Here is a 24,739-nt window from a genome sequence, read left to right on the forward strand (position 1 = left end):
TCAGAAAATTTGAAATGGATAAACAATGGCTATAAACTAAACAGTCAGGGCTATGGGTAGTCCAAGACGGCTGCTTGGCTTTTCCCTGCTCCCTGACAAACCTCTTTTATTTGACACGGTAAAGCCTTTCCTGGCTGTAGGGTTAATATCTCACGATGGAAAAAAATGGTTGAAATATATTTTCTGCAATCTCCAATGATCAGGCACCCACTTTGCTGGACAGGTTGCACAGACACTGGCAAAAATTTCATGAGCTTCTTGGAGACTATTACCTTCATGGACGTCCTTTGTCATCAGGCAAGGACCTCTTGGCTATATGAGATTGAACAGACTGCTAAATATGACTACAATTTTCATGACTTTTTGTCTGACATATTACTGGCTTCTAATCTTTGTTTTCAGATATTAAAAAAACTCCTCTCCTCAAGTCACTGATGGTTTAAAACAATTTAGTGATTTATACTGGTGGGTAAAATTAAAACATTTTTCTTTTCTCTCTGTCTCGTCCGTCCAGAAATTGGAGACATTTGGGTTCTGAACAGCCTTGCTGCTGCTGCTGCTGCTGCTAAGTCACTTCAGTCGTGTCTGACTCTGTGCAACCCCATAGACGGCAGTCCACCAAGCTCCCCCGTCCCTGGGATTCTCCAGGCAAGAATACTGGAGTGGGTTGCCATTTCCTTCTCCAATGCATGAAAGTGAAAAATGAAAGTGAATCGCTCAGTCGTGTTCGACTCTTAGCGACCCCATGGACTGCAGCCTACCAGGCTCCTCCGTCCATGGGATTTTCCAGGCAAGAGTACTGGAGTGGGGTGCCATTGCATTCTCCATCTGAACAGCCTTATCAAGGTCCAAAAAAGATTGTCTCCAGACATACACAAAAATAGCATATACTGGGGAGCCCAAACTCATATAGATGAGGAGACTAACAACAGTCCTCAGATGCACGGGAAAAACCCTCCAAGAACTAATGAAGAAAGAAGCTGCAAGATCAACATATCTTCTGCTACAAAAACGTAAAGGGGGATGTGCAGGCGTTAACAGTCAGCCACCTGCTGCTCTGGGTAAGCCATGAGGACATCACCGTGGGAAAAGAATAAAAGCAAAATATAGCAACACAACATAACCCAGATAAAAGTACATCAGGTTGATCAGTTGGGGTTGTCATGCCCTGCTAAACTAAGGAAAAACATAGTGTGGACCTTGGAACGCTCGGTCAGTGCAAGTTCAGAACACTGCTTGTGCACACACCAAGATGTTTTCCCAAGGCATATGTGGGTCTATGACCTCCAGCTAGGTGATAGCCTTGTACAAGAAAATAACAGATAGTTTCAAGTAATCAATAAAATGGGAGAGGTGTCCAGGGACACAGGAGGCTGACTTCATGTAGCACAACAGATCCTTTCTGCTTGCCAAGACACTAAGTAAAAGTGATGTGGCTCTGAGGAACAGGGCTCTTGGCCCAAGAGGTCTTGAGTCCCCGGGTCCCATCTTTAAAACTTTAATTCTGTCTCTAGTTTCTTTTTCCCAAACTGTGTGTCGACCACTTTCGATCCCTATGATCCCTACCTGCTGTGCTGGCCAGGCCAGCGAACAACCAGATGGCACCGACTCCCTCCCTGTGCAAACAACTCTCACCCAGCCGAGTAAACAGGCCTCCCTGGGTAAGGGCGCAGAGGCGCCGCTCCTGTGGGACGCAGCCCAGAAACCAGGGGCCCGAGCCTCGGGGTCTGGACTTGGGTTCTGCTTTCAGTCGTCCGCTCCCCCTCCCGCCCCCCAGGCAACGGGGTCACCTGTCTTGGCTCCTGTCTTTATGTAAACAGGGCTGGGGGCCCTGGTGGTTGGAGTGCAGCGGGCCCCAGTTCTCACTCCTCCCGGTGTAAATACGTTACAAAGAATCTTTGTAACCTTCCAGGGGAAGGGAGCCTGACTCAGGAAGGGGGTGGGGATGGAGATGCCGGGAGAAGGGAGGTGGCGGAGAGGTGAGGCCCATCCAAGCTGAGCTGTGTGGAGCAGAGGCCGCTTTGCCCAGCGTCTGACCGCTGCAGCAGAGACCAAGGTGGGTGGGAGGGGGGCTGTGTGAAAGGGGGGTGGAGCGGACCTGATGTCCTCAGCCCTGACACCTTCCCTACTGTAGAATTTCAGGTGTGTAAGAAAAAGAACTAAGGCCTCCTCTTCCTGCAGTGCAAGGTCGAAGAAAGAATATCAGTGGAGAGTTGAGAAAATAAATTGTATTCCTGCCTCCACCTTTTAGTGAGCTGTGTGCCTTTGGGATGGTGCCTTAACCTCTCTGAGTCTCCTTGTCTAGATAAATTGGAACTATACTCTCTGCCATTAAGCTCCCTTGATGTGATGGGAATTTTAGGAAGTAATACACACGACTACCCAATAAGGTAGGGAATGATTATCTTCATTTTAGAGACAGAGGAATTGAGGCCCATCAGGTAGACCTGATTTACCCCCAACATGCTCGTTAAGAATCAGGAGGCTGGGACGGACATATACACAAGGCTATATATAAAACAGATAACTAACAAGAACCTACTGTAGACCACAGGGAACTCTACTTAATACTCTGTACTGACCTACACGGAGTAGAATCTAAGAGTGCATACACGTATTACTGATTCATTTTGTTGTACAGCAGAAATTAATATTGTAAACCAACATATTCCAATAAAAATGGATTTTAAAAAAAGGAGTGGCAGAAGAAGCTCTTTTCCCTGCCAAACCCCCATTCTGCCCCTGCAATGGAGGATTTCTTTCCTTGCCAATTTGAAAACCGAGATTAGAAAGTTCTGGCTTACTGAAAACCACTTTTCTTGCTGGAGACAGAGGTTCTGACTCATAAGCTCTGCCTCAGGGCCCCCACCTCCCCCAGCCATCTCCTCTCCGCTCCCTGCACTCCTGTATCACCTTGGGTAAAATCCAGGGACGGAGAACAATCAACAACTTGTTCCACCCAGGGTAGAACTTGGCAGGAACCCCTGGAATTGCTGTCACCGCCTTTCCCACTCCAGGGTAGTTCATAAGTGTCTGCATTTCCATGGCACGGCTTAGATGCTTCATGAGGGGGAGAGAGAGAGAGAACCGGTAACCCTCTACCTACAAAAACCAGCCCTGGGAGTGTTCTAGGGGGAGGAGGAAGAAAGGTCCAGAGGCCTTTGACAATAAACTCTCGACCACGATGTTCCAGGACCAGGATGGACAAACTTCTGCCACTGGACCAAATGCAGCTTGCCACTTTTTGGTAGAGTTAGCAATCTAAAAATTTTATGGCTTTTATTTATTTTTCAAAAAAATTTTGTTGGCGTATAGTTGCTCTGCAATGTTGTATTAGTTTTAAGTGCTCAGGAAAGTGATTCAGTTATACATATATTCATTCTTTTTCGGACTCTTTTCCCATATAGGTTATCACAGAATGTTGAGTAGAGTTCCTTGAGCTATATAGTAGGTTCTTGTTGGTTGTCTATTTTATGTAGAGAATTTTATGTTTCTAAATGGTTGGGGAAAAAAATCAAAAGAAGGATTATTGTCCATGATGTGAAGTTATAATAAATTCAAATTTCAGTGTCCATAAATCAAGTGATTTTGGAAGGAAACCACGCTTCTTCGCTTACAGAGTTGCTTTAGCACTATGAGGGCAGAGTTGAATAGCTGTGACATCAACCATGCAGCCTGCAACGCCTAAAATATTTGCTGTCTGGCCCATTAGAGAAGTTCGTGATGTCCTGTCCTAGGAAAAACCACGTGTCTGCGACAGAGGCTTGTGGGGAGGGTCTCATCACTGGTGAGTAGACATTTATTTAACCCTTGGTTTCTGTACAGCAGCCACGCCCCAGCTTTGCCTGGTGGCCTCAGTCCGGCTGCGTCCAGTTAGTAGCCGAGGGGTGCGGGCTCTCAGACCCACCGGTGGATGAGAGTGGCCTCGCTCTTCACCTTCCACCCTTCAAGGGTCAAGTCCTTTCCTCCCCTGGCATGCGGAGTACTGGCAGCCAGGCTTGGGCACCTCAGGAGGGAGGCTGCAGGATTTTTCCCTGGAGAGACTGACCAAGAGATGCCATCTCGATGCTGACTGTGGGAGTTGAGTTCCCACCAGATCTTCTAAGGGACGCTCAAGGTGGACGAGGCCTACCCACACCCAGAGCCCACAAGGCCTGTGAGTGGACCGCCGGGATGTGTGAGGAAAGCCCCATCTTTAGGTGTGGTGAGGTTGAGAACTTTGGGGTTGATCATGGAAGAGACAGGACCAAGATGAGACAGGATCACAGAACAGGCTTTACTGGGTAAGGCTTGGTCATGACTGCTTGAAAAGGACCTTACAGACAGTTGAAGGCCTGGCAGGAGAACTTCCAGGAACAGCTGCGACATCCGGCACCCAGAGAGGGAACAGGGCGAGGGAACTTCCAGGAGAGAGGGGAGTCGCAGAAGGGAATTGTGTGTCTCGGTGATTTCACTCTGGAGTCCAGCAGGAGTTTCTGGGTCAGACAGCCCTGAAGGGCAGCAGCAGTTTGGGGGTTTTACTGCCCTGGGGTTGGTCTTACCTACTGGGAGCTGATGGTGAGTGCCCTTTGGCAAGGCAGGCAGGCTCAGGTGGTTAAATATATCCTTCTCTGGGCTATATTTAAAGCAATGGGATTTGTGAGGATTTGGGTTAAGGTGGGCTTGGAAGCTACTGTGAAGAAGTAAAACACACCGAGGCCATCTCCAGCTCATGAAATAACTGTGCTACAACAAGAGAAAGACCGAGAAACCACGGCAATGCAGGGGGCAGAAGAAAACAGTGAACAGAAACCTGCTGTTAACAACCTAAGAAACTGCAGGGTGCTCTACAAATGGAACACTCAGGAAACACAAGAAGTATCTTTGGGATGGGAAATACTGGAGCAAAAACGAAACATTCAATAGAAGGGAAGGTTAAAGAAATATGACAGCAAACAGAACAGAAAAGACAAACACATTTTCAAAAAGGAGTGAAAAACATGAAAATTAGAATATCAACCCAGGAGTTCCCACATCTGAATTTTAGGAGTTTAGGGAGGCAAGAACAGAGAAAATGAAGTGGGGGAAATTATGAGTAAGACAATTTAAGGTAATTTCTCAGAAATGGAGGACATGCACAGCCCACTGAATGCTCAGCAAAATGAGTGTGAAAGAAACAAAATTGACACATGGATGAGAAAATTTTGAGCCTAAAGATTTCCAGAAATCAAAAAGAGGTCTCATGTAAAGGATGAAGAATCAGAATGCTCCTGGGTGTTTTAATAGCACTATCGGAAGTTAGGAAACAAAATTCCAAAGGAATATTGTTTCCAAACTAGAATTTTACACCTAAACTATAAAAATTTATTTTTAAAGAGGACCAAAAAGACATTTTTAGATAACCAAGGTCTCAAAATATTTACTCCAACAGGCACGTTATCTCAGAAAGCTTACAGAAGAATATGCTTCACCCAAAGAAGCAGCTTTGTCAATCCTAAAGGAAATCAGTCCTGAATATTCACTGGAAGGACTGAGGCTGAAGCTGAAGCTCCTATACTTTTGCCACCTGGTGCAAAGAACAGTTATTGGAAAAGCCCCTGATGCTGGGAAAGATTGAAGGCAGGAGGAGGAGGGGATGACAGAAGATGAGAGGGTTGGTTGGCATCACCGACTCGATGGACGTGAGTTTGAGTAAGCTCTGGGAGTTGGTGATGGACAGGGAAGCCTGTTGTGCTGCAGTCCATGGGGTCCCAAAGAGTCAGACACGACCGAAGCAACTTAGTACGTACACAAAGGAGGAGTAATCAGGAGAGAACTAGGACCCAGAAGCAGAAAACCCAACAGATGGGAGGGGACGGGATTAAGGGCTTCCCAGGGGGCTGCAGAAAGGAGATCCCAGGATGACAGCAGTGCTGGAGCTGAGAAGCAGCCTTTCTGGGGCAGGAAGCAAGAGTTTCAGAATTTTTCTAAAGAGTCAAACACATGTCTGTATTCAGGTGATAAATAGAACTGTTTTCAAAATCTAAAGAAAACATTTTAGCCCCAGTGGAAAAAGACTTCTTTGCATTTCTTAATTTTTTTTTCCTGTTGCTGTATCGCAGTTTTCAACAACCAAGTCCGTCTATTTTTCCGCATTGTTTGTCATTTGTGCATCTGTGCAATAATATGAAGACAGAATTTTAGGTAAAGAATATTCCAGCATCTCTATGTCTGGAATATGAGATACTACTCTGTCATTCTAAACACTTCAGTCTTCCTCTTTTATATTATGCAGCGACATTCCCCCTAATGAACAGGGCCCATGGATTTTCCAGGCAGTTTGGGGCCTGTTCTAAAATGGAGCACAGAGCCTTGTGCTTCTCAGCCAGCTGTTCTGAAGTTGTGATTAGTCATTTGTCCCATCTGCCGTTAAGAACTTTAAACAGCTCTTCATCCTGGGTATGGCCGAAAATACGCGCCTATATCTGGAGGATTTTAGTGAAGAGAGCCTGAGCTTTGAACTTGAAATTACTTGCCTCTCCCACTCTATAGCTGATGAATTTTGGCAACTGTTCCGAGTTTTAAAAATGATCCTATCGTGGCTGCAAAGCATCTGGTACCATGCATGTTTCCTTGGAGATGCTTAACAACCTAGTGGCTGTGACAGGTGTTAATGTTTTGCAGTTTCCATGGTGCTTTCATCTGTCTTTTCTCACTGAATCTTCCATGAGGTGGGAGGGCAAGTTTGATGTCTCTACCTAAAACCAGATAAAACTGACACTCAGCACAGCCTAGTCCTCCGATGGACCCGTGGGGGCAGAGCCTTTCTGGTCTCTGGGCAATGCTGGAGCGCAGATGGAGCCACTGGGAAGGGAACTTCAGGAGCAACCATTCCTGCCTTAGTTTTCTTTTCATTCCCACCTGTCCAACAGAAGGATCACGTGGTCAAGAACAGACTGTAGTTACAGACCTGCATCCAGAAAGAGGGTGTTTTCACGTTCCAGTGGGACCAGGAGAGAGAAGTGATGGCAGGACAGAGCAGATCCAGGAAATAATGTTCTTCTATCCATTGCCTCAAAGAAAACTGGAAAACAAGTGTGTATGAATCACTTCACTCTTGTAAATACGTTTACAAGATGCGGTAAGAAATATCAGGGCAGTCTACAGGAAGGACAAAACTGCAAGCAAAGGATAGAGCTTTAAAAACGGCATTCTTGGCACAATATTTCCCATTCGTCATTTTAAAGACATGTTGTGGTTGTTTAGTTGCCAAATGGTGTTTGACTCTTTCGCGACCCCATGGACTGTAGCCCACCAGGTTCCTCTGTCCATGGGATTTCCCAAGCAAGAATGCTGGAGATGGTTTCCATTTCCTCCTCCAGGGAATCTTCCTGACCCTGGGATTGAACCCATTTCCTGCTTGGCAGACAGATTCTTTATCACTGAGCCATGAGGGAAGCCCCTTTAAAGACAAAATTTGATGAAAATGTTTATGTAGTTACATTCAAAGAGGAACTTGAAGACTGCATAGAAATAAAAACACTATCCTTTGCTTGGGGCTTTGTCCTTATAATTACTGCAGACTGCCCTGATATTTTTTGTCCCATCTATGTGCAAGGTTGCCGGAAGAAATATCAATAACCTCGGATATGCAGATGACACCACCCTTATGGCAGAAAGTGAAGAAGAACTGAAGAGCCTCTTGATGAAAGTGAAAGAGGAGAGCGAAAAACCTGGCATAAAACTCAGCATTCAAAAAACGAAGATCATGGCATCCAGTTCCATCACTTCATGGCAAATAGATGGGGAAACGATGGAAACAGTGACAGACTTTATTTTCTTGGGCTCCAAAATCACTGCAGATGGTGAATGCAGACATGAAATTAAAAGACGCTTGCTCCTTGGAAGCAAAGCTATGACCAACTTAGACAGCATATTAAAAAGCAGAGACATTGCCGACAAAGGTCCGTCTAGTCAAAGCTATGGTTTTTCCAGTGGTCATGTATGGATGTGAGACTTGGACCATAAAGAAAGCTGAGTGGCAAAGAATTGATGCTTTTGAACTGTAGTGTTGGAGAAGACTCTTGAGAGTCCCTTGGCCTGCAAGGAGATAAACCAGTCAGCCCTAAAGGAAAATAGTCCTGAACATTCATTGGAAGGACTGATGCTGAAGCTGAAACTCCAATACTTTGGCCACCTGATGTGAAGAACTGACTCAGTGGAAAAGACCCTGATGTTGGGAAAGACTGAGGGCAGGAGGAGAAGGGAGTGACAGAGACAGTTGGATCGCATCACCGACTCGATGGACGTGAGTTTGAGCAAGCTCTGGGAGTTGGTGATGGACAGGAAGCCTGGTGTACTGTAGACCATGGGGTCACAAAGAGTCTACACGACTCAGCGACTGAACTGAACTGACTGATGTAGTAAATGTAGTTTTTCTTTTTAAGCAAGCTTCAAGTTCCTCTTTGAACATAACTAAGTAAATAAATATTTGTACCAAACAATGTCTTTAAAGTGGTGAATGGGAAGGATTGTGCCAAGAATGCCATTTTAAGGTAAAAGGCAAGTGATGAAAGATAGGGACCTGTGGCAAGGACATAAATCGGGAGCTTGTGCACCCTTGTGAAAGGGTCTAAGATGGCATAATTTAACGGGAAACAGTGATGGCGAGAAAAGACAGTGAGTGCATAGTTCCCTGAGATGGTGAGAAAGAGCTGCCTCATCAAATGTGTCCTTCAGCCTTAACTCTTAGTTGCTACATAATCCACAGGGAGGGTGGATTCCGGGGGTGGGGTTGGGTGGTGGAGGGTGAAGAGAGGAGGAGGCAGGGTGCATCCAGCTGTTGTACATACAGAACATCTGGAAACTGAACCCTTGTAACCTGAGAACGACCTGATTTGTGTATACTTTGATCTCATCCATACCACATCTTCTCCCCCACATGCTTGCCCAATTTCTGATACTTGTTCATCTCTGCAACAGAACAACTATCATCCATCATATCCTCTCCTGAGAAATGCAGCAAAATGTAGCTTGAGACATTACAAAAGGACCAGAGGCCAACAGTGAGCCGATAGTCTGTTTAGCTCGGCTATGTGTTTCTGGACTGTGAATTTGCTTATGCACACTTGGTAAACAGTGGAACTATTAATATATTAGTATAAGGTGAAGCCCTATTGTTTCATATACAAGTTTTCTCAGCATGTTATTGCTTTGAGTTGCTAAAGCACCAGCACCTGCAAACAGAGCACTCTGACGAAGCTGAACTCAGCAAACTATGGGACAACCAGGAACAGTGCATGTCCCTTCTTCCCTCCTGTTAGCTCCCATGGCCACATGCTTTAGTTTGTGAGGCTTATGCACACTTGTCCCTATCTTTGTGTATCTGCCCATGTCACCCTAACTCTATAGCCTCAATCTTTCCTCACAGCCCTTCCATCAGGCTACCCTTCCCTTTTATTTAAAAAATTTCCCCTAGTTTGAGATATAATTATCAAAAATATTATATTAGTTTCAGGTGTACAACATAATGATTTGATATATGTACATATTGTGAAGTTACCACAGTTTAATTAACACCCGTCACCTCACAGTTAATTTTTTTTCTTGCGATGCAAACTTTTAAGACCCACTCTCCTAGCAATTTTCAAATATACAATACAGTATTAACTATGGTCACCATGCTATATATTATATCCCCAGAATGTGTTACCTTATAACCCAAAGTTTGTACCTTTGGACCATTTTCACTATTTTTAGAAATCTCTAGAACAGGGATTTGTGGCCACACATTCTTTAATCTCCACTACCCATCGCAGAATAAACATTTACCAGAATGGTGTTGAAATATTTACCAGTCTCTCTGCCATTCTCCCCACCCTTCCACCTTTGTGCTTTTGCACCAGCTCTATCTGGAATGTTCTTGGCTGGAAGGGCATTTCCACAGCCCCTCCTTCGAATACCACCCCCTCTGCAAAGTCCTTCGGGTTTGACCTCTGCCCTCAAGCTCTGTATCTCTCCATCTCTGGGTTATGATCTCACATTGTATCAACAACACGTCAGTTCCCGTGCTAGGAGCGTCCCAGGTCGAGAAAGGCAAGATTCTAGCCTGATTTTTATTTTCCCTACACTCAGGTAGGGCTGATTAAGTGTATGTGGAAAAAAAGAACACAGATAGTGGAGGGATCCAGCGTGCGTTCTTTGGTTAAACTACCCAACTTTTCACAATGTCTTTTCAAAACGAGCTTCCATGGGCAGTGCCAAGGACTTAAGAGCAGGCGGCGTCGGCCTGAACTCTCCAACTAGGCTGGCTCCAAGGAGGCTTGAATGAGGGGCTCACAGCGCGGATGTCCCTCTCCCCCACGCAGTCTTTGTAAGTTATTGCCATGTTGCCAGCTAGGGGCACAAAAAGAGCCCAAGACCCAAAATGCCGGAGCGGAAGGAAAATGTGGCGACTGCGACTGGCCGCCGGGGTTTCTTGGGCCCCACAGGCCAACACTGGCCCTGTGGGATCGGAAAACCCACGCCTTCGTCCTACCGCGCCTCACGCGCTCGCCCACAGACGCGTGCAAGGAGAACTGGCCCCCTGGGGCTGCCGTCGACTGCGAAACACAAAGGCCGGAAGTACGTCGGCGTCAGCCTGGCCGGGCGCCCTCTCTAGGACCCTGGAGGCCCCACAGCTCCGTGGTTCTCCAGACCCGAAGCTTGTGGGCGGAGGGATCTGACCTGGCGACACCCAGGGCGTGTACCCTACTGCAGGGGCGGCAAAGTGGCTCGCAGGAACACATTTGCAAATCGGGGGCTCGCAAGAACACATTTGCAAATCGGGGGCTCGCAGGAACACATTTGCAAATCGGAAGCAGAGTTTACGTGTGGAAGACAAACTCCACTTAAATGTATCCCGGCTTGTTTCAGCTAAGGGCTTGGAGCGCAGAGGATTATCACCCTAGCTCCCCCAGAGGACGAGGATAAACAGGCCTGCAGAAAGCAGATCAGGACTCAGGGTCTTTCAGTGACCGAATGGGTCAGAACGCGGACTTGTACGTGTCGCAATGGTTGGTGCACTTTCCGCTGCCCGGGTCTGCCTCTTAACTGAAAAGAATCCTATTAAAACAAAAGCTTACTGCTTTCAAAAGGGTAGGAAACATGGAACAGTTTCAAAGCGGATCAGATGGATTGTGTGAGAACTCAGAGAAGACATACCCACTAGGATGGCTACCATAAACCACCCCCACACGAAACAACAAATGTTAGCAAGCGTGTGGAGAAACTGGAACCCTTGTGCGTGGCTGGTGTGCCTTTGTACAATGGTGCAGCCCCTGCGGAAGCCTGTATACACTGACAACAAAATACCTGAAAAAGAAAGATAAAAAATCACATTCACGATAGCATCAAAACTGACAAAATATTAGGGATAAATTTATTGAAGAGATGAAAGATCTGTACACTGAAAACTGTAAGGCTGATGAAAGAAACAGAAGTCACAAATAAATGGAAAGATACCCTGTGCTCATGAACTGGGAGAATTAACATTAAAATGTCCATATTACACAAAAAGCATCTATTGAATCAATGCATTCCTTACCAAGATTCCAAGAGGCATTTTTCACAGAAATAGAAAAAACAGTCCTACAGAGACATGTAATCCAATGGAACAGAATCAAGAGCCCACAGATAAATCCACACCGAGACAGTCAATTGATCTTCAACAAGGTTACCAGGAAGGCACAATGGGAACAGGAGTCTCCCCAGTAAATGGTGCTGGGAAACTGAATTTCCACCTGCAGAAGAATGAAACTGGACCCCTGTCGTACACCACTCACAAAACAATAACTCGAAATGGTTTAAAGACAAATATAAGACCCGAAACCATAAACCCAATGAAGAAAACACAAGACAACACTGGTGTTGGCAATGATTTTTTGAGGATGATACCAAAAGCACAAGCAACAAAACCAAAAATAAACAAGTAGGACCGAATTAAATGAAAAAACTTCTGCTCAGGGGGAAAAAGAGTCTACAAAATGAAAAGGCAACTTATGGAATGGGAGAAAAGTATTTGTAAGAAACTCATACAACTTAATAGCAAAAAAACCTAGTAACTTGTTTACTGTATATTGGACAGAGGACCTGAATAGATATTTTCCTAAGGAAGACAGACAAATCACCAACAGGTACATGAAGAGATGCTCAGCAGCACTAATTGTCAGGAAAATGCAGATCAAAACCACAGTGAGATATCGCCTCGCATTTGTTGTAACAGCTGTTATATAAAAGACAAGAGATAACAAATGCTGGTGAGGATGCAGAGAAAAGGTAACTCTGGTACCCTGTTGGTGTGTTAGTCACTCAGTCGTGTCCTACTTTCTGGGACCCCATGGACTGTAGCACTCCAGGCTCCTGTGTCCGTGGGATTTCCCAGGCAGGAATACTGCAGTAGGTAGCCATTTCCTTCTGTAGGGGATCTTCCTGATCCAGGGATCGAACCTGTGTCTCCTGCATCGCAGGCGGATGCTTTACAGTCTGAGCCACCAGAGAAGCTGTGAATTGGTGTGTGACTATGTGGAGCAGTATGGAGGTTTTTAAAAACATTAAACTACAATATGATCCAACAATCCCACTTCTGGGTAGATATCCAGAGGAAATGAAATCAGGGTCCTGAAGAGACACCTGCATTCCTGTTCATCACCAAATTATTTGCAATAGTCAAGATGTGGAAGTAACCTAAGTGTCCACTTAGGGGTGAATGGATAAAAAAGATTGAAATGTATCTTCTTCTAAGACATGGGATATTCAGCCATGAGAAAGGACACCCTGCTATTTTTGACAATACAGATGAACCTTGAGGATATTATGCTGAGTGAAATAAGTCAGGCAGGAAGTTTCTGGATTCAACAGCCAGTTCTGGACTAAGCGAAGCTTTTCTGTTGTCCTCAGGTTCATTCATGTTGAGTAAGGATTTCCTTCCTTTTTAAAGTTGAATAATATTCTACTGGGTAAACCACATTTTGTTCATCTGTTCATCCTGTGATGGACATTTGGGTTATTTCCACCTCATCTTTAAGAGGGAAGTGACATGATCTTACTGTGTGGTCAGAGCACTGAGGATGATCGGAAAGGAGGCAGACTTGGGAGAACTGTGAGTACCCGAGGGACGGGCAGGAAGACAGGTGCAGTCTGCGGGGAGGAAAGGGCTGGAGACAGAGCATTGTCTGGCTTCGGTGACATCCTTTCCTCTGAAAGGGAGGGGGCAGGAACCCAGGGGCTTAGTTTGGGAAGCTGGGAGGAGACACCCAGAGAAGAAGGAGCAGAAGGAGGAGGAGAGGAGGATGGTGAAGAGAAGTGGTTTTGCTTTTCTTTAGGGATGGGGTGGCGCAGGGAAGACAGTGCTAGAATTGGGACTCAAGATTCTGAGACATCGTCAGGACATCCAGGGGGCAATGCCTGAGGATAGGAGTGAAAATGGAGTAAGGTGACCCCGGAATTATAAAAGGGACCAACAGACACAGTGGAAGAGAAATGTCCTCCTTTCTCCTCTCAGCCAGAACTCTCTGCCAAGCCCTGCAGGTTCCTAAAGCTGCTGGGAGAACGTCTCCCAGCCCCTTAGCTGGACACATAGTGCCCTCTGCTGGCCATTACGTGCAGCTGCAGCTGAGCGGGCGCCCTAGGGCGGAAATGGCCTTCTGACATCCTGAAAGCTGCAGTTGTGGCCCATTAGCCTAAGAAGGAACTCCGACCCTCATGATGGATTTTAAGATCCTGCACAGAAGGACTGGGTACTCAAAAGTCCAGAGAAGCCAACAGCCCCCTCGACACGTGCCGTGAGCCTAGGAGGCACTGTGGGGCAGCAGAGGAGAAACGGGAGCCCAGTAATGGGAGGTTCACACCTAACTTAGGGGAGTCGGATGCTTTTGGTGTAAATGTTGTTGTTTATTTGAAAGCATTCACATAGAGGGAGCCTCATCCCTGCGGTCCCTGGAGGGTGGCAAGGCTCACATCGTGATTACATCATCTTTCTCCGCCAGGCCCCTTCTGCAGCCCGGCTCTTTCTGGAGAAGTAACCCTGCCTCCCAATCACACCTTTCTTCGAGGCCTGGGATTTAACACTGAGCTGGCTGGGCCTCTTACGAGTATCAGGAATCTGAGCAGAGTTCCCAGGAGCTCTGGTTCCCTTCTTTCCTCTCCCTCCATTAGGAAAAGTGCTGTGTCCATCCTGATCTCTGGTATGTGAGTTTTGAGGTGCCCAGAGCTGGCCCCACGGCCTGGGGATTCGGAAGAGAAGAAAGAAGGGGAAGAAGGCAGCACAACAGAACCCAGGGAGGTGGTCTCGACTGAGCTTTGCTTATGAATCCCGTGCACTCTCCCCGTCCCGTTAGGCAAAATATCTAACCACGATCTTTTTCCTGATGGTGAGGGGCGTCCCATGGCTTTGAATAAACTGGCCTGGTTCTCAGAGGTCGGGGTCTCCCGCTGAGTTCTCTGCACAGATGCAGCCCAAGCAGCATCTTCCTCTCCTCCCTCCACTCTCCTGGGACCCAGCATCCTCTGCCCCTTTGCCTCCAGCCACACGGGCACAGACCCGCGCTCGGAGCTCAGCCTTCCGATCTTGTCAGAGGGTTTGCAGGCTGGGTCAGGGCAGGTAAGGGGAGGATACTAAAAGGAAATACTAAAAGTAAATAGCCTTGGTATGTCTGATGGTGAATCATAAGGTCTGATTGGCTGGAACTGCAAGTTCTAGCCTCGTCCAGCCAAATGGAAAAGGGCATTAGCAGAGAAAGTATTTCAGCCCTATATCCAGTTGGTGTCTCCTGCCTAACTCGGAGCACGCCATCCCTTCACTCCAGTGGGTGAGCTGGCCCCAGAAGAGTCCTCCAGAGAGGGGTGAAGTACTTAGGGACTGAGAAACTGCTGAGAAGGAGAGAGTTTGTGGCAATGAGCCCCCTGGGGTGGGACATCCTCAGCTGCACTTCATGATGGTCCCACCTGCTGGGGAATCCATCCATGGGTCTTTGCTGGGTGGGCAGGAGGTGGCCGCGGCAGGACCACACTTGGCTCTCCGGGCCCCTCCTTCCTCCCTGCAGTGCCCAGTCTCTGCCAACGGTCCTGCCCCGCCCTGGGGTTGCTTCCCTTTGTCAGGATCTTGCCACCCTCACATCTCAGCTGTCTCACACCCGACTGGTCAGGAACAGTCTTTTGCCTCTTCTTGGTAAGCAGTCTTAGGCTTCCCCTGAAATCTGAACCCCTCCAGGAAGTTTCTCTGGGTTTATCAGCAGCTCTGTGCCCTCTTCTTGTCCCCAGGCCTGGCCAGGACTCAGGTCTCTGAGGTTTTCTCCTCCTCCTCCAGCCCAGCCCATCCCTCCTGCTGTGGGTGGGCTGCACATTCCAATTGGCCTCAGCCCTGGCCTGTTCAGGCTGGACCCTGGGTCTCCTCCTTGATCTAAATATTTCTTCCTGTCACATGTTAGGCTTTGTTCCAGTCTCATAATGTGTTGCAATATCAATTGCTACATTTTTCCCCTTTTGACTAGTTGGATTTTCTTTGTAGCCCTCCTATTGGTCAGACTGGGCTTTTTTTTTTTTTTGTTTTTTTTGCACTGGAGAGGTGGGTGGGGAGGTGTGATATCACAGACTAAAAAAAACACTTCTTGGCAAGCTGATATTCAAATTGGATCAAAGTATTAAAAAAAAAAAAAGGAGTATGGCCTTTAATTTTAGGTTGTCAAAAAAGAGAGGTAAGCAAATGGGCTCAGAATTCGGAAGGCTGGGAAGGATGTGTCCAAGGAGCTCGGCTTGGAGGACTGACTCAGTGGGACATGGGAGGCTGAGGGAAAGGCCTGCCTGGGCAGGTGAGGCCTAGTAATAAGATCGGTGAGTTCTGCTCTGTCTTTGGGGCTTAAACCTGTGGGTGGGGATGGGTGACACAGTTAAAACAAAACACACACACATTCAAATGAATCTGGAGGAAGTCCAAGGACATCAGGGCCGATTCTGTGTCCTGGATGGATGGAGCCTCTGAAATGAGCTACAGTATGTGGCCCTAGGCCAACAAGGTGTGGGGAAGGTCCAGGAGCTGGAGTGAAGGGTGGTGCCTACGGGGAGCTGGACTGCTGGGAAAACAGGTACAGAAGAGGCTTAGATCTGTATTAAAGAGACTGCAGAGTTCCACGGCCTCATGACCCCTGGGGACATCAGCAGTGGGCACGCGTAAACAATGCCCCCGGGACCAGTGGTCCAGGCCACGCTATGGTGGTGAGACGCCCAGTAAACACTAAGAATTTCAGATGAGTTCAGTGCTCGGAGGGGCAGGACTAATGACAAACTCTCACATTTCTCTAGCACTTTGCAGTTTAAAAATAATCGTTCTATAAGGTGATGATGCTGATTTGATTTTGCAGATTACATAATGGGTTTTTTTGCAAGACTGGTTGGCCGTGAGTCGGCTCAGAGCTCGGCATTCAAGTCTTCCCTCTGGAATCCACCACCTGGAATCCACTGCCGTCCCCCGGGCCTGGCCCACGATGTTGACAGTGGCTCGTAGCGCCCACCTCTCTCACTGTGCAGAAAGGGTGACTACTGGGCTTGCTGCCGCGGGTCCCACGCGACAGTGAGGGGCTGGGCCAGGCTTCTGTGCTCCACGTGGCAGGAGTAGGGGGCTGGGTCCTCAGAGGGGACCCCCACCACCACCCAGGACTGGTAAGTGCCGTTGCCGCTGGGGAGCACATCACCCCCTGACTCAGCCTCCTGGGCGTCACCGGCCCGAGTCCAGTGCAGCCCGATGCTTCGCGGGTAGAAGTTGTAGGCCAGGCACTTGAGTGTCCTTTTGTGTCCTGGGGCCACGTGGCCGGTGACCGACACAGAGGGAGACTCTGTGGAGGGACGGGGTGAATGCCCAGGGCCTGGCATCTCCCTGCCCACGGCTCCCCACCTCGGGGTCACGGCTGAGCAGGGCTTCTCCTCGAAGGCTGGGGCCCCCCGCCACCCTTCCCGAGACCCTTCCCCACTGCGTCATGGGCCTTCTGCGGCCACTCTCTGCCCCGCCCAGCTTCCAGCATGTGTGACTTCTGAAGGTCAAGAAGTTGTGAACAGGCCAAATGTTTTTCTGTTCTCTCCCCCCAAACATCCAAAACGGGCTCTGTGCCCCCCACCCCCCGTCTCAGCCCTGTCTCTTAGTTCTGCCTCGGGCTCCATCCATCCACCCCATCATCTGGCCAACCCTTCCCTGCTCAGGGCCGCGACCCTCTTTCTAGTTTCTTCCCCAGCCTCAGCTCATGCCCGCCGATCCTGCTACCCCTGTTTCCATCCTTGTGAAGCAGGCATTGCACACACTTGCCTTCTCTCCTGGAGAAGGCAATGGCATCCCACTACAGTACTCTTGTCTGGAAAATTCCATGGACGGAGGAGCCTGGTAGGCTGCAGTCCATGGGGTCGTGAAGAGTCAGACACGACTGAGCAACTTCACTTTCACTTTTCACTTTCCTTCATTGGAGAAGGAAATGGCAACCCACTCCAATGTTCTTGCCTGGAGAATCCCAGGGACGGCGGAGCCTGGTGGGCTGCCGTCTATGGGGTTGCACAGAGTCAGACACGACTGGAGTGACTTAGCAGCAGTAGCAGCAGCCTTCTCTCCACGGCCACGCTGGGCGGTGGCGTCACCGGGAGAAGGGACTGCGGGGTCTGCCTGGGATGGTCCCGGGGCGCCCACCTGCGGTCGCCCTGGTCTTTGCCAGCAGCGCAAGGGAAGGGCGGGGGGAGGGAGGGCGGGGCACGGGCGGCCGCGGGCACCTTGGCGGTCCAGGTGGGTCCTGCTGTGGGGCAGGTATCTCTGCAGCATCCCCGGGCACTCCTCCTCCAGGTAGGCCTTGGCCCGCTGCACGTAGACGGCCTCTGCCTCCCACTTGCGCTTGGTGTTCTGAGCTGCTGGGTCCAGAGGGACCCGGGCTGGGATTTCTTTGTCGAACTTGATGAAGTCCCGGCAGTCATAAGCGTACACCCAGAACGCTCCACTGATCTCGTTATTCCGCAGCTCACAGCCGAATGCTCCCTGAAAGGTGTGAGACCCTGCGCCCTCCCCACCGCCGCCCCCTGAAAGTCAGCCGGCCAGCCTGGCGTCAGTTATGCCTAAAGAGCTCTTCCTCTGGCACACTCTGCCACCAATAGCCTAGATAGCAGGGGCTTCCCTGATAGCACTGCAGTAAAGAATCTGTCTGCCAACGCAGGAGACCCAGGTTCGATCCCTGGGTTGGGAAGATCCCCTGGAGGAGGAAATGGCAACCCACTCCAGTATTCTTGCCTGGAAAATCCCATGGACAGAGGAGCCTGGCGGGCTACAGTCCACGGGGTCTCAAAGAGTCAGGCGGGACTTAGAGACTAAACAACAAGAATAAGACCAGACAACTGAGTCCACGGTCCACGGTCGAGTAGCTCGTGACTGGGGCAGCCACCACGGGAACCCGGGACACGCTGCAGGTTGCCTCACTCTCCACCCCACATCCCTGGGCAGGGGCGAGTCTGGCTCAGAAAGAGGGACCCGCCTTCGATGGACGGGGATGTGGAGGGGAGAGCTCAGAGGTGCCCGGATTCGTCCTGACTCGGCCTTCGCTTCGGTGTGAGCTGAGGCCTGGGAGTGAGGATGGGGAGAGCAGGCAGGCAGGTGAGTGTGGGATGCGGGCGAGGCACGCAGAAACGTCTGTGTTTCCGATCGTGCTTCCCGATCCTCCTTTGGGAGGGCCTGCTTCCATCTCACGCCCAGTTGTGGGGCTGCCTCTCGGGTGGAGCCCCTGCACCCCCGCAGCCCGTGGTCCACTCACCTTCGCTGTCCTTGCAGTAGCCCATGATGTCACTCGGGGTCTCCGTGAAGATGTCCTCCCTGGCCCTCTGAAGGGCGCTCTCCTTCTCCCAGTCCTCCATGCCTTCCACCTGGCTCCACGGGGCCAGGGGCTCGGCCCTCCTGCCTTCGCTATCGTAGTGGAAGAAGGGCTGGTCGTTGAGGTAGGCGACGGCCTGGAAGCGGGGGGAGCCCCGACGGGGCTTGGACAGCCCCGTGTAGAGGAAGCTCAGAGAGTAATTCCCTGTGAAAGGGGGAAGGACTTTGAGGAGTGGCGTCCCTGCAGGCGAGCCCGATGCAGGGCAGCAGGGGGCCGGGCAGGGAGGGCCCTGGGCCTTCCCCTCCTCAGCTCTATCCGCCTGCTGTCAGCCGCAGACCGCCGGGGCCTCCCTCGAGAGAAGGGGCAGCCTCTGTCCTGGGGATGATAGTTCAGAGCCCACTCTGGGCCTTCACTTCGTCTTGTCTTCTTGACAAACAAGCAGATAGTATCTCTCAGCCTCCTTGTAGGTGTATTGGGATCATGTGGTTGAGTTCTGTCAAAAGGAAGTGTGAGTGGGCGCGATGTCTTTTGGTCCAAGGCCTCATGAACGGGTTTGCTCCATCTGTCTTTCCCCCTTTAGGCGATGTCTGTGGAGGCCACAGGATGAGACAGAAGAATCCCAAGATGTAAACAGGCTGGACCCCAGAGTCATCCTATGGAGGAGACTACCTGATGTGTCTTCAGCTTTACATGAGGACTTCTTGATTTGTATTCAGCTTCACATGAGCAAGAAATAAATATTTGATGGATTAAGCCACCCTGAACTTTGTTACTGGAGCATAGCCTAGTCTACCCTGACAAATATATGTAGTTAGAAAGTGTTGGAAGGAGAATTTGCTAGAAAACTCAGAAAATGACCTAGAATAGCTTGGCACAGGGTAAGACCAGGATGGATCTCAGAATTCCCAGGGCTGTAACTTGCCCTTTGGTGTGAGATGGAGACTGGGAGAGGGGGGAGCATTCCCACAATGGATTCTATAATTAATTCATCCTATAACTCACACGGTGTTAATCATGTTGGAGGTTATACGGCAGAATCCTAGTTCGACTATTATTTTTGCTAATTAGTTTCTAAATATGATGACCATTTAGCTCATTAGCCCTTTTACCCTCCATAATGTGGATGGGTCTTATCTAATCAGTTGAAGGACCCAAGGGGAAAGAGCGAAGTAGAAATTCTGCCTCAGGTTGCCTTCAGATTCAAGACAGCAACATCAGCTCTTCTCTGGGTCTCCAGCCTGCTGACCTGTCCTGCAGGTTTCTGACTTGACAGCCCAGTCCGACACTTGTGTGAGCCAATTCCTTAAAATAAATATTTTTCTCTAAAGTCCTATTAATTCTGCTTCTCTGGAGAACCCTGATTGATACAGAGTTTGGTGTAGAAGGTGATTAACATTCTAAATGTGATTGACTGCTATAAAGTTAACATAAAACATATTTCTGACAGCTCATACAATGTAATAGATTTTAAACTTGCACGGTTTTATCTTACATTTATTCATCCTGAAATCCTGTATGCCAGAGCCAGACTCATTTCCCTGTCCTGGAATAGGCCCTATTCCTTCCAAGCTCCAGCTGGCTTCTTTCCTAGTCACCCACCTGCCTGGCCTGGAGGAGTAATATCTGAACCGTGGAGTGAGGGATGAATTTTCTTCTGGAACCATCTCTCCAGTTAATCTGCCTTCACATCTGCCCCTTGGGGTCGCTTTCTGTCCCCCTGAGTCTCAGATCCATCCAGTGGTCAGAGCGAGGGAAGGGATGAGAAGTTCTGCTTATGTGGCTCCTGCTCTGTCCGGGCTGTGTGACCCTGGGCAGGTCACTCACCTCTCTAGGTCTTAGTTTTGTTTATCCTGTAACTTAAGAGTTTTAGATTCTGATTCCTTAAGGTCTTACTTTGCCTGAGTCCAGAGGCTCCCTGAGTGCTTCTGGAAGTGTGTGAGTTGAACTAGTGAACAGCCTGGGACACCCATTCCTATAGTACACTTGAGAATCCCAGCCACCTTGGGGCCCTTCTTGAACCCATCTGTCCAGCTCATTACCTCCCCTCCATTCTTCTCCAGACCTACCCCTTGCTTCCCCACTCACCAGCCTGGGTCTCCCTGGGGACTGCAGGACCCAGAAGTAGCAGCAGGGACAGCAGGACAGGTACCGTTGTGCTGACCGTTCAGATGGAAGGTCCTGGACTTCCCCGGTCCTGGGAGCTTGCTGCAGACAACATGGAGAATACAGCCAGGTGTAGTTCTGGGAATGGCTGGGCTCCGAGCCTGGTCGTGGTGGGGCCAGGGAGGGGCAGGAATCCACAGGCCGGTGATAGGCGACAGAAAGGGCTGAGAGAGAGAGAAGAGGGTGCACAGGCCAGGCGGGTGGGTCTGTGCTCGGCGAGTCTACAGACCATCTGAACACCGAGAGCTGAGACAGCTGATCTGGGGACCAGGGCCTTGGGTACCCCAGTGTGGGAGAATGCCAGTGGGCTGGGTGTGTGTGTGTGGCGAGTGGCAGATGTCTGGGGCATGTCACCCTTCCAGCCTCTTCTGACATCCCCACCCCGGGGTTCGTAGGGGGAGTTGGGTATTGCCAAGCCATGCTTCACCCCTCCCCGCTGGAAAAGCCTGAGCCTGGGTAGACCCCAGCCAGGGTGTGGCCCCCACCCCACCCCACCCCACCCCACCCCACTCCCGCTGCTCTGCCAGATCTCTGCTTCCCGGCCTTCTATGCCTGAGGGAACCCCAGCATTTCCATCAGGGAAGCGGGCACAGCCAGAAGCCCCTTGTGCAGTGCCCCCCACAGCAGAACAGGTGCACGCGGCCTGGGCTCAGGGGAGCAGCCGCTCGCTCCCCGGACGCCGACTCGGGTCAGTGAAGCAGAGAAGCAGCCCCAGCAGATGACCTGTCCTGGAGGTCTTGGCGGCTCCCGGGGGCAGCGGGGCAGCAGTAGCCCCGGGGGCGTCCAGCTTCCCCTGCGTGATGTCCCTGGGCCGCGCTGTGGCGTCTGGTGCCAGCACACGTGTTCCCAGGACCCATTGCACAGTGCAGTGCCTGGCAGCAAGAAGACAATCAATGAACATTTAGAAAAACAGATCAATGGATCCGCGAGCAAAGACAAAGAGAGATGGCACCAGACCTACTTGAGGGGCACTGAGGCCGACTTGGTGGAAACGGATCGAGCGGTTGGGCAGTGGGATGGTAAAGGCAAAAGGGTGGCTCGAGTCAGAGTTTTGGGGCCACAGTCCAATGGGTGCCCAGTGTCCAAGGAATGAGACACATTCCTTGACCGTGTCTTTTCTGTCCCAGCCTGTGTTCTCTGCACACCCGTCCCTTTAGGTCAGCAGTTCTTAGCCTTTTATGCCATCTACTCAGGGTTCCCTTGTGGCTCAGATGGGAAAGAATCTACACACAATGCAGGAGACCTGGGTTCGATCCCTGGGTTGGGAAGATTTCCCTGGATGAGGGCATGACAACCCACTCCAGTAGTCTTGCCTTGTCCTGTCCCCATGGACGGAGGAGCCTGGTGGGCTACAGTTTTCGGGGTCGCAAAGAGTCGGACATGACTGAGTGACAAAGCCAGCACAGCACAGCCATCTACTCCCTTGCTAGTTATTCTCAAGATAATTATCATTTTTTACTGTTGAGATTTTATGTATTTATAAAAGAAATTTTATGATTCTAAAGCTAAACTCCAATACTTTGGCCACCTGGTGCGAAAAGACCCTGATGCTGGGAAAGATTGAAGGCAGGAGGAGAAGGGGACGACAGAGGATGAGATGGTTGGATGGTATCACCACTTGATGGACATGAATTCGAGCAAACTCCGGGAGTTGATGATGGACAGGGAAGCTTAGCGTGCTGCAGTCCACGGGGTCACAAAGAGTCGGATATGACTGAGCAGCTCTACTGACTGATAAAATAAATTAAAAAGTTTCCTTCAAGGTAAGTTGTTTTATTTTTGCTGCTCCATGCAGATCTTAATTCCTCAACCAGGGATTGAACCCAAGCTCTCAGCAGCGAGAGCGCAGAGCCCTAACCACTGAATCACCAGAGAATTCCCAAGAGAATGTTTAATGCATAAAATAAAACATAGGATACAGAGAAAGCCCATCACACACAAATGCAGGTTTTTCCATGCACTCCTGGGGGTTGATGGGCTGTCTGTAGCGGTCGGTGGGTCTCTGCTGGGTGGGCAGGACCACACTTGGCTCTCCGGGCCCCTCCTTCCTCCCTGCAGTGCCCAGTCTCTGCCGACGGTCCTGCCCCGCCCTGGGGTTGCTTCCCTTTGTCAGGATCTTGCTGCCCTCACATCTCGGCTGTCTCACTGGTCAGGAACAATCTTCTGCCTCATCTTGGCAAGCTGTCTTGGGCTTCCCCTGAAATCCGAACCCCTCCAGGAAGCTTCTCTGGCTGGCTGAGTGGCTGTGTGTCCTCTCCTTGTCCCCGCCGCTGGCCAGGACTCAGGTCTTCTGAGATTTCCGCCCCTTGCCCACCCCGGCCCGCGTCGCCTGTCCTATAGGTGGCGTGGGTCTCACATTCCAATTGGCCTCAGCCCTGGCCTGTTCACGGGGGGCCCTGGATCTTCTCACTAATCTAAAAATTTCCTCCTGTCATGTTATTTTTTGTTTGTTCAAAGGTCAGAAGTTGCTTTGAAATATCACTTGCTGTGTTATTTCCTTCTGAGTTACTTGGTTCCTCTTCCATGACTAATTATTATTATCTTAAACATTTCTTTATTTATTTGGCTGCATTGGGTCTGTGTGCAGCGCGCGGGATCTCTAGTCTCAGTATGCAGACTCTTAGTTGCGGCATGAGGGATATAGATCCCTAACTGGGGATTGAACTCAGGCCCCCTGCGTTGGGAGCACAGAGTCTTACAGCTGGCCCACCAGGGAACCCTCATGACTAATTATTAAGGATGGCATTTCCATGTATTGTCTACCGAGTATGGGGTGAGAAGAAACACTGCTATGAGACAGACCTGTAGGACCGTGGCGTTTATCCAGGCCAGTGTCTCCCTGGGGCACTCAGGACAAGGACCGAATCCAGATGTAGGCCTTTTTCTTCTTCTTCTGTTTAAAAAATATTTATTTATTTGGCTGAGTCGGGTCTTATTCGTGGCACTCGAGATCTTTCGTTGTGGCGCACGGACGCTCCAGCCGTGGCTCAAGGGCTCAGGAACTGTGTGTGGGCCTCGCTGCTCCTCGGCGTGTGGTGTCTTAGTTCTCCGACCAGGGACTGAACCTGTGCCCACGGCAGTGAGAGCAAGGAGTTCGAACCACTGGACCGCGGGGACTCCTGCATATTTTTTGTTTTAAATAAACTTCCACACTGTTACTTCCAATTACATGATCTTTGTGCAATTCTTCCCTTTCTCTGTTAATTATTTTTCAGTCACAATTCTTTGCTTAAGACCACAAGGATTTTTTTTTTCAGTGTTTGATTTATGCAAAGTCACATGGTTGTAAAAAATATTTTTCCCTTATTTTTCACGCAGTGATTTTTTGTCTCTTCTAGCTGGTTATTTTGAAGACATTTACCTCCTTGTCTCTCAATGCTTTCTTGATGTTTCATTATCAAGTCAACATCCTGGAAAATGATGATTTTCCTTCATCCTTTCTTAGCCTTCACCACACACATCCATTTCCCATCATCCGTCCTCCCAATATAAATACCTTATTTGAGAATTTAGGTTAGATCTTCATTATTTTCATTATTATGACTTTAATACTTTCACAGCTCTGCTGCATAGTGAGCTATAATCATTTTACTTTCTCACACAACTTTTTGTTTTTAATGGAGCTGATGGTTATTACTTTTCTATGTTCTTTTTGTTTATTACTTTTCTTATTCAACTGCCTCACCAGTCATATGAATCTCATCATAAGACATTCAGGAATCTTGGGTTTAGACAGGTTGCTCTCCACACCTGGG

General features: G+C 49.3%; 1 protein-coding gene and 1 long non-coding RNA gene across 4 annotated transcripts in view; one reads left to right on the forward strand and one right to left on the reverse strand.

Moving 5' to 3' along the window:
- The first annotated feature begins 1,726 nt into the window (after positions 1-1,726).
- On the forward strand, positions 1,727-20,158 carry LOC139032728 (uncharacterized). Of its 2 annotated transcripts, XR_011485313.1 has the most exons (6): positions 1,727-2,056; positions 2,135-3,247; positions 3,569-3,787; positions 5,411-12,699; positions 16,353-16,650; positions 19,402-20,158. It is a non-coding gene; the product is annotated as an uncharacterized lncRNA (long non-coding RNA). The 2 variants fall into 2 exon arrangements; XR_011485314.1 differs by lacking the exon at positions 2,135-3,247 and having other exon boundaries at positions 1,728-2,056.
- AZGP1 (alpha-2-glycoprotein 1, zinc-binding) overlaps positions 13,867-24,739 on the reverse strand; it is a 66,127-nt gene continuing 55,254 nt past the window's right edge. The window contains exons 4-7 of one of the 2 annotated variants that reach the window (XM_070460356.1): positions 20,907-21,856; positions 18,765-19,025; positions 17,740-18,015; positions 13,867-14,219 (exon numbers count right to left, since the gene is read on the reverse strand). In XM_070460356.1, the coding sequence (XP_070316457.1) occupies positions 14,032-14,219; positions 17,740-18,015; positions 18,765-18,864 (564 nt within the window). In that variant the 5' untranslated portion in view covers positions 18,865-19,025; positions 20,907-21,856 and the 3' untranslated portion in view covers positions 13,867-14,031. Of the gene's footprint in view, positions 14,220-15,644; positions 16,824-17,739; positions 18,016-18,764; positions 19,026-20,906; positions 21,857-24,739 lie in introns of those variants that run through there. The other variant, XM_070460355.1, reaches the window with a different exon arrangement.

This window comes from Odocoileus virginianus, chromosome 33 (genome assembly GCF_023699985.2).
Source record: "Odocoileus virginianus isolate 20LAN1187 ecotype Illinois chromosome 33, Ovbor_1.2, whole genome shotgun sequence".
NCBI lineage: Eukaryota > Metazoa > Chordata > Mammalia > Artiodactyla > Cervidae > Odocoileus > Odocoileus virginianus.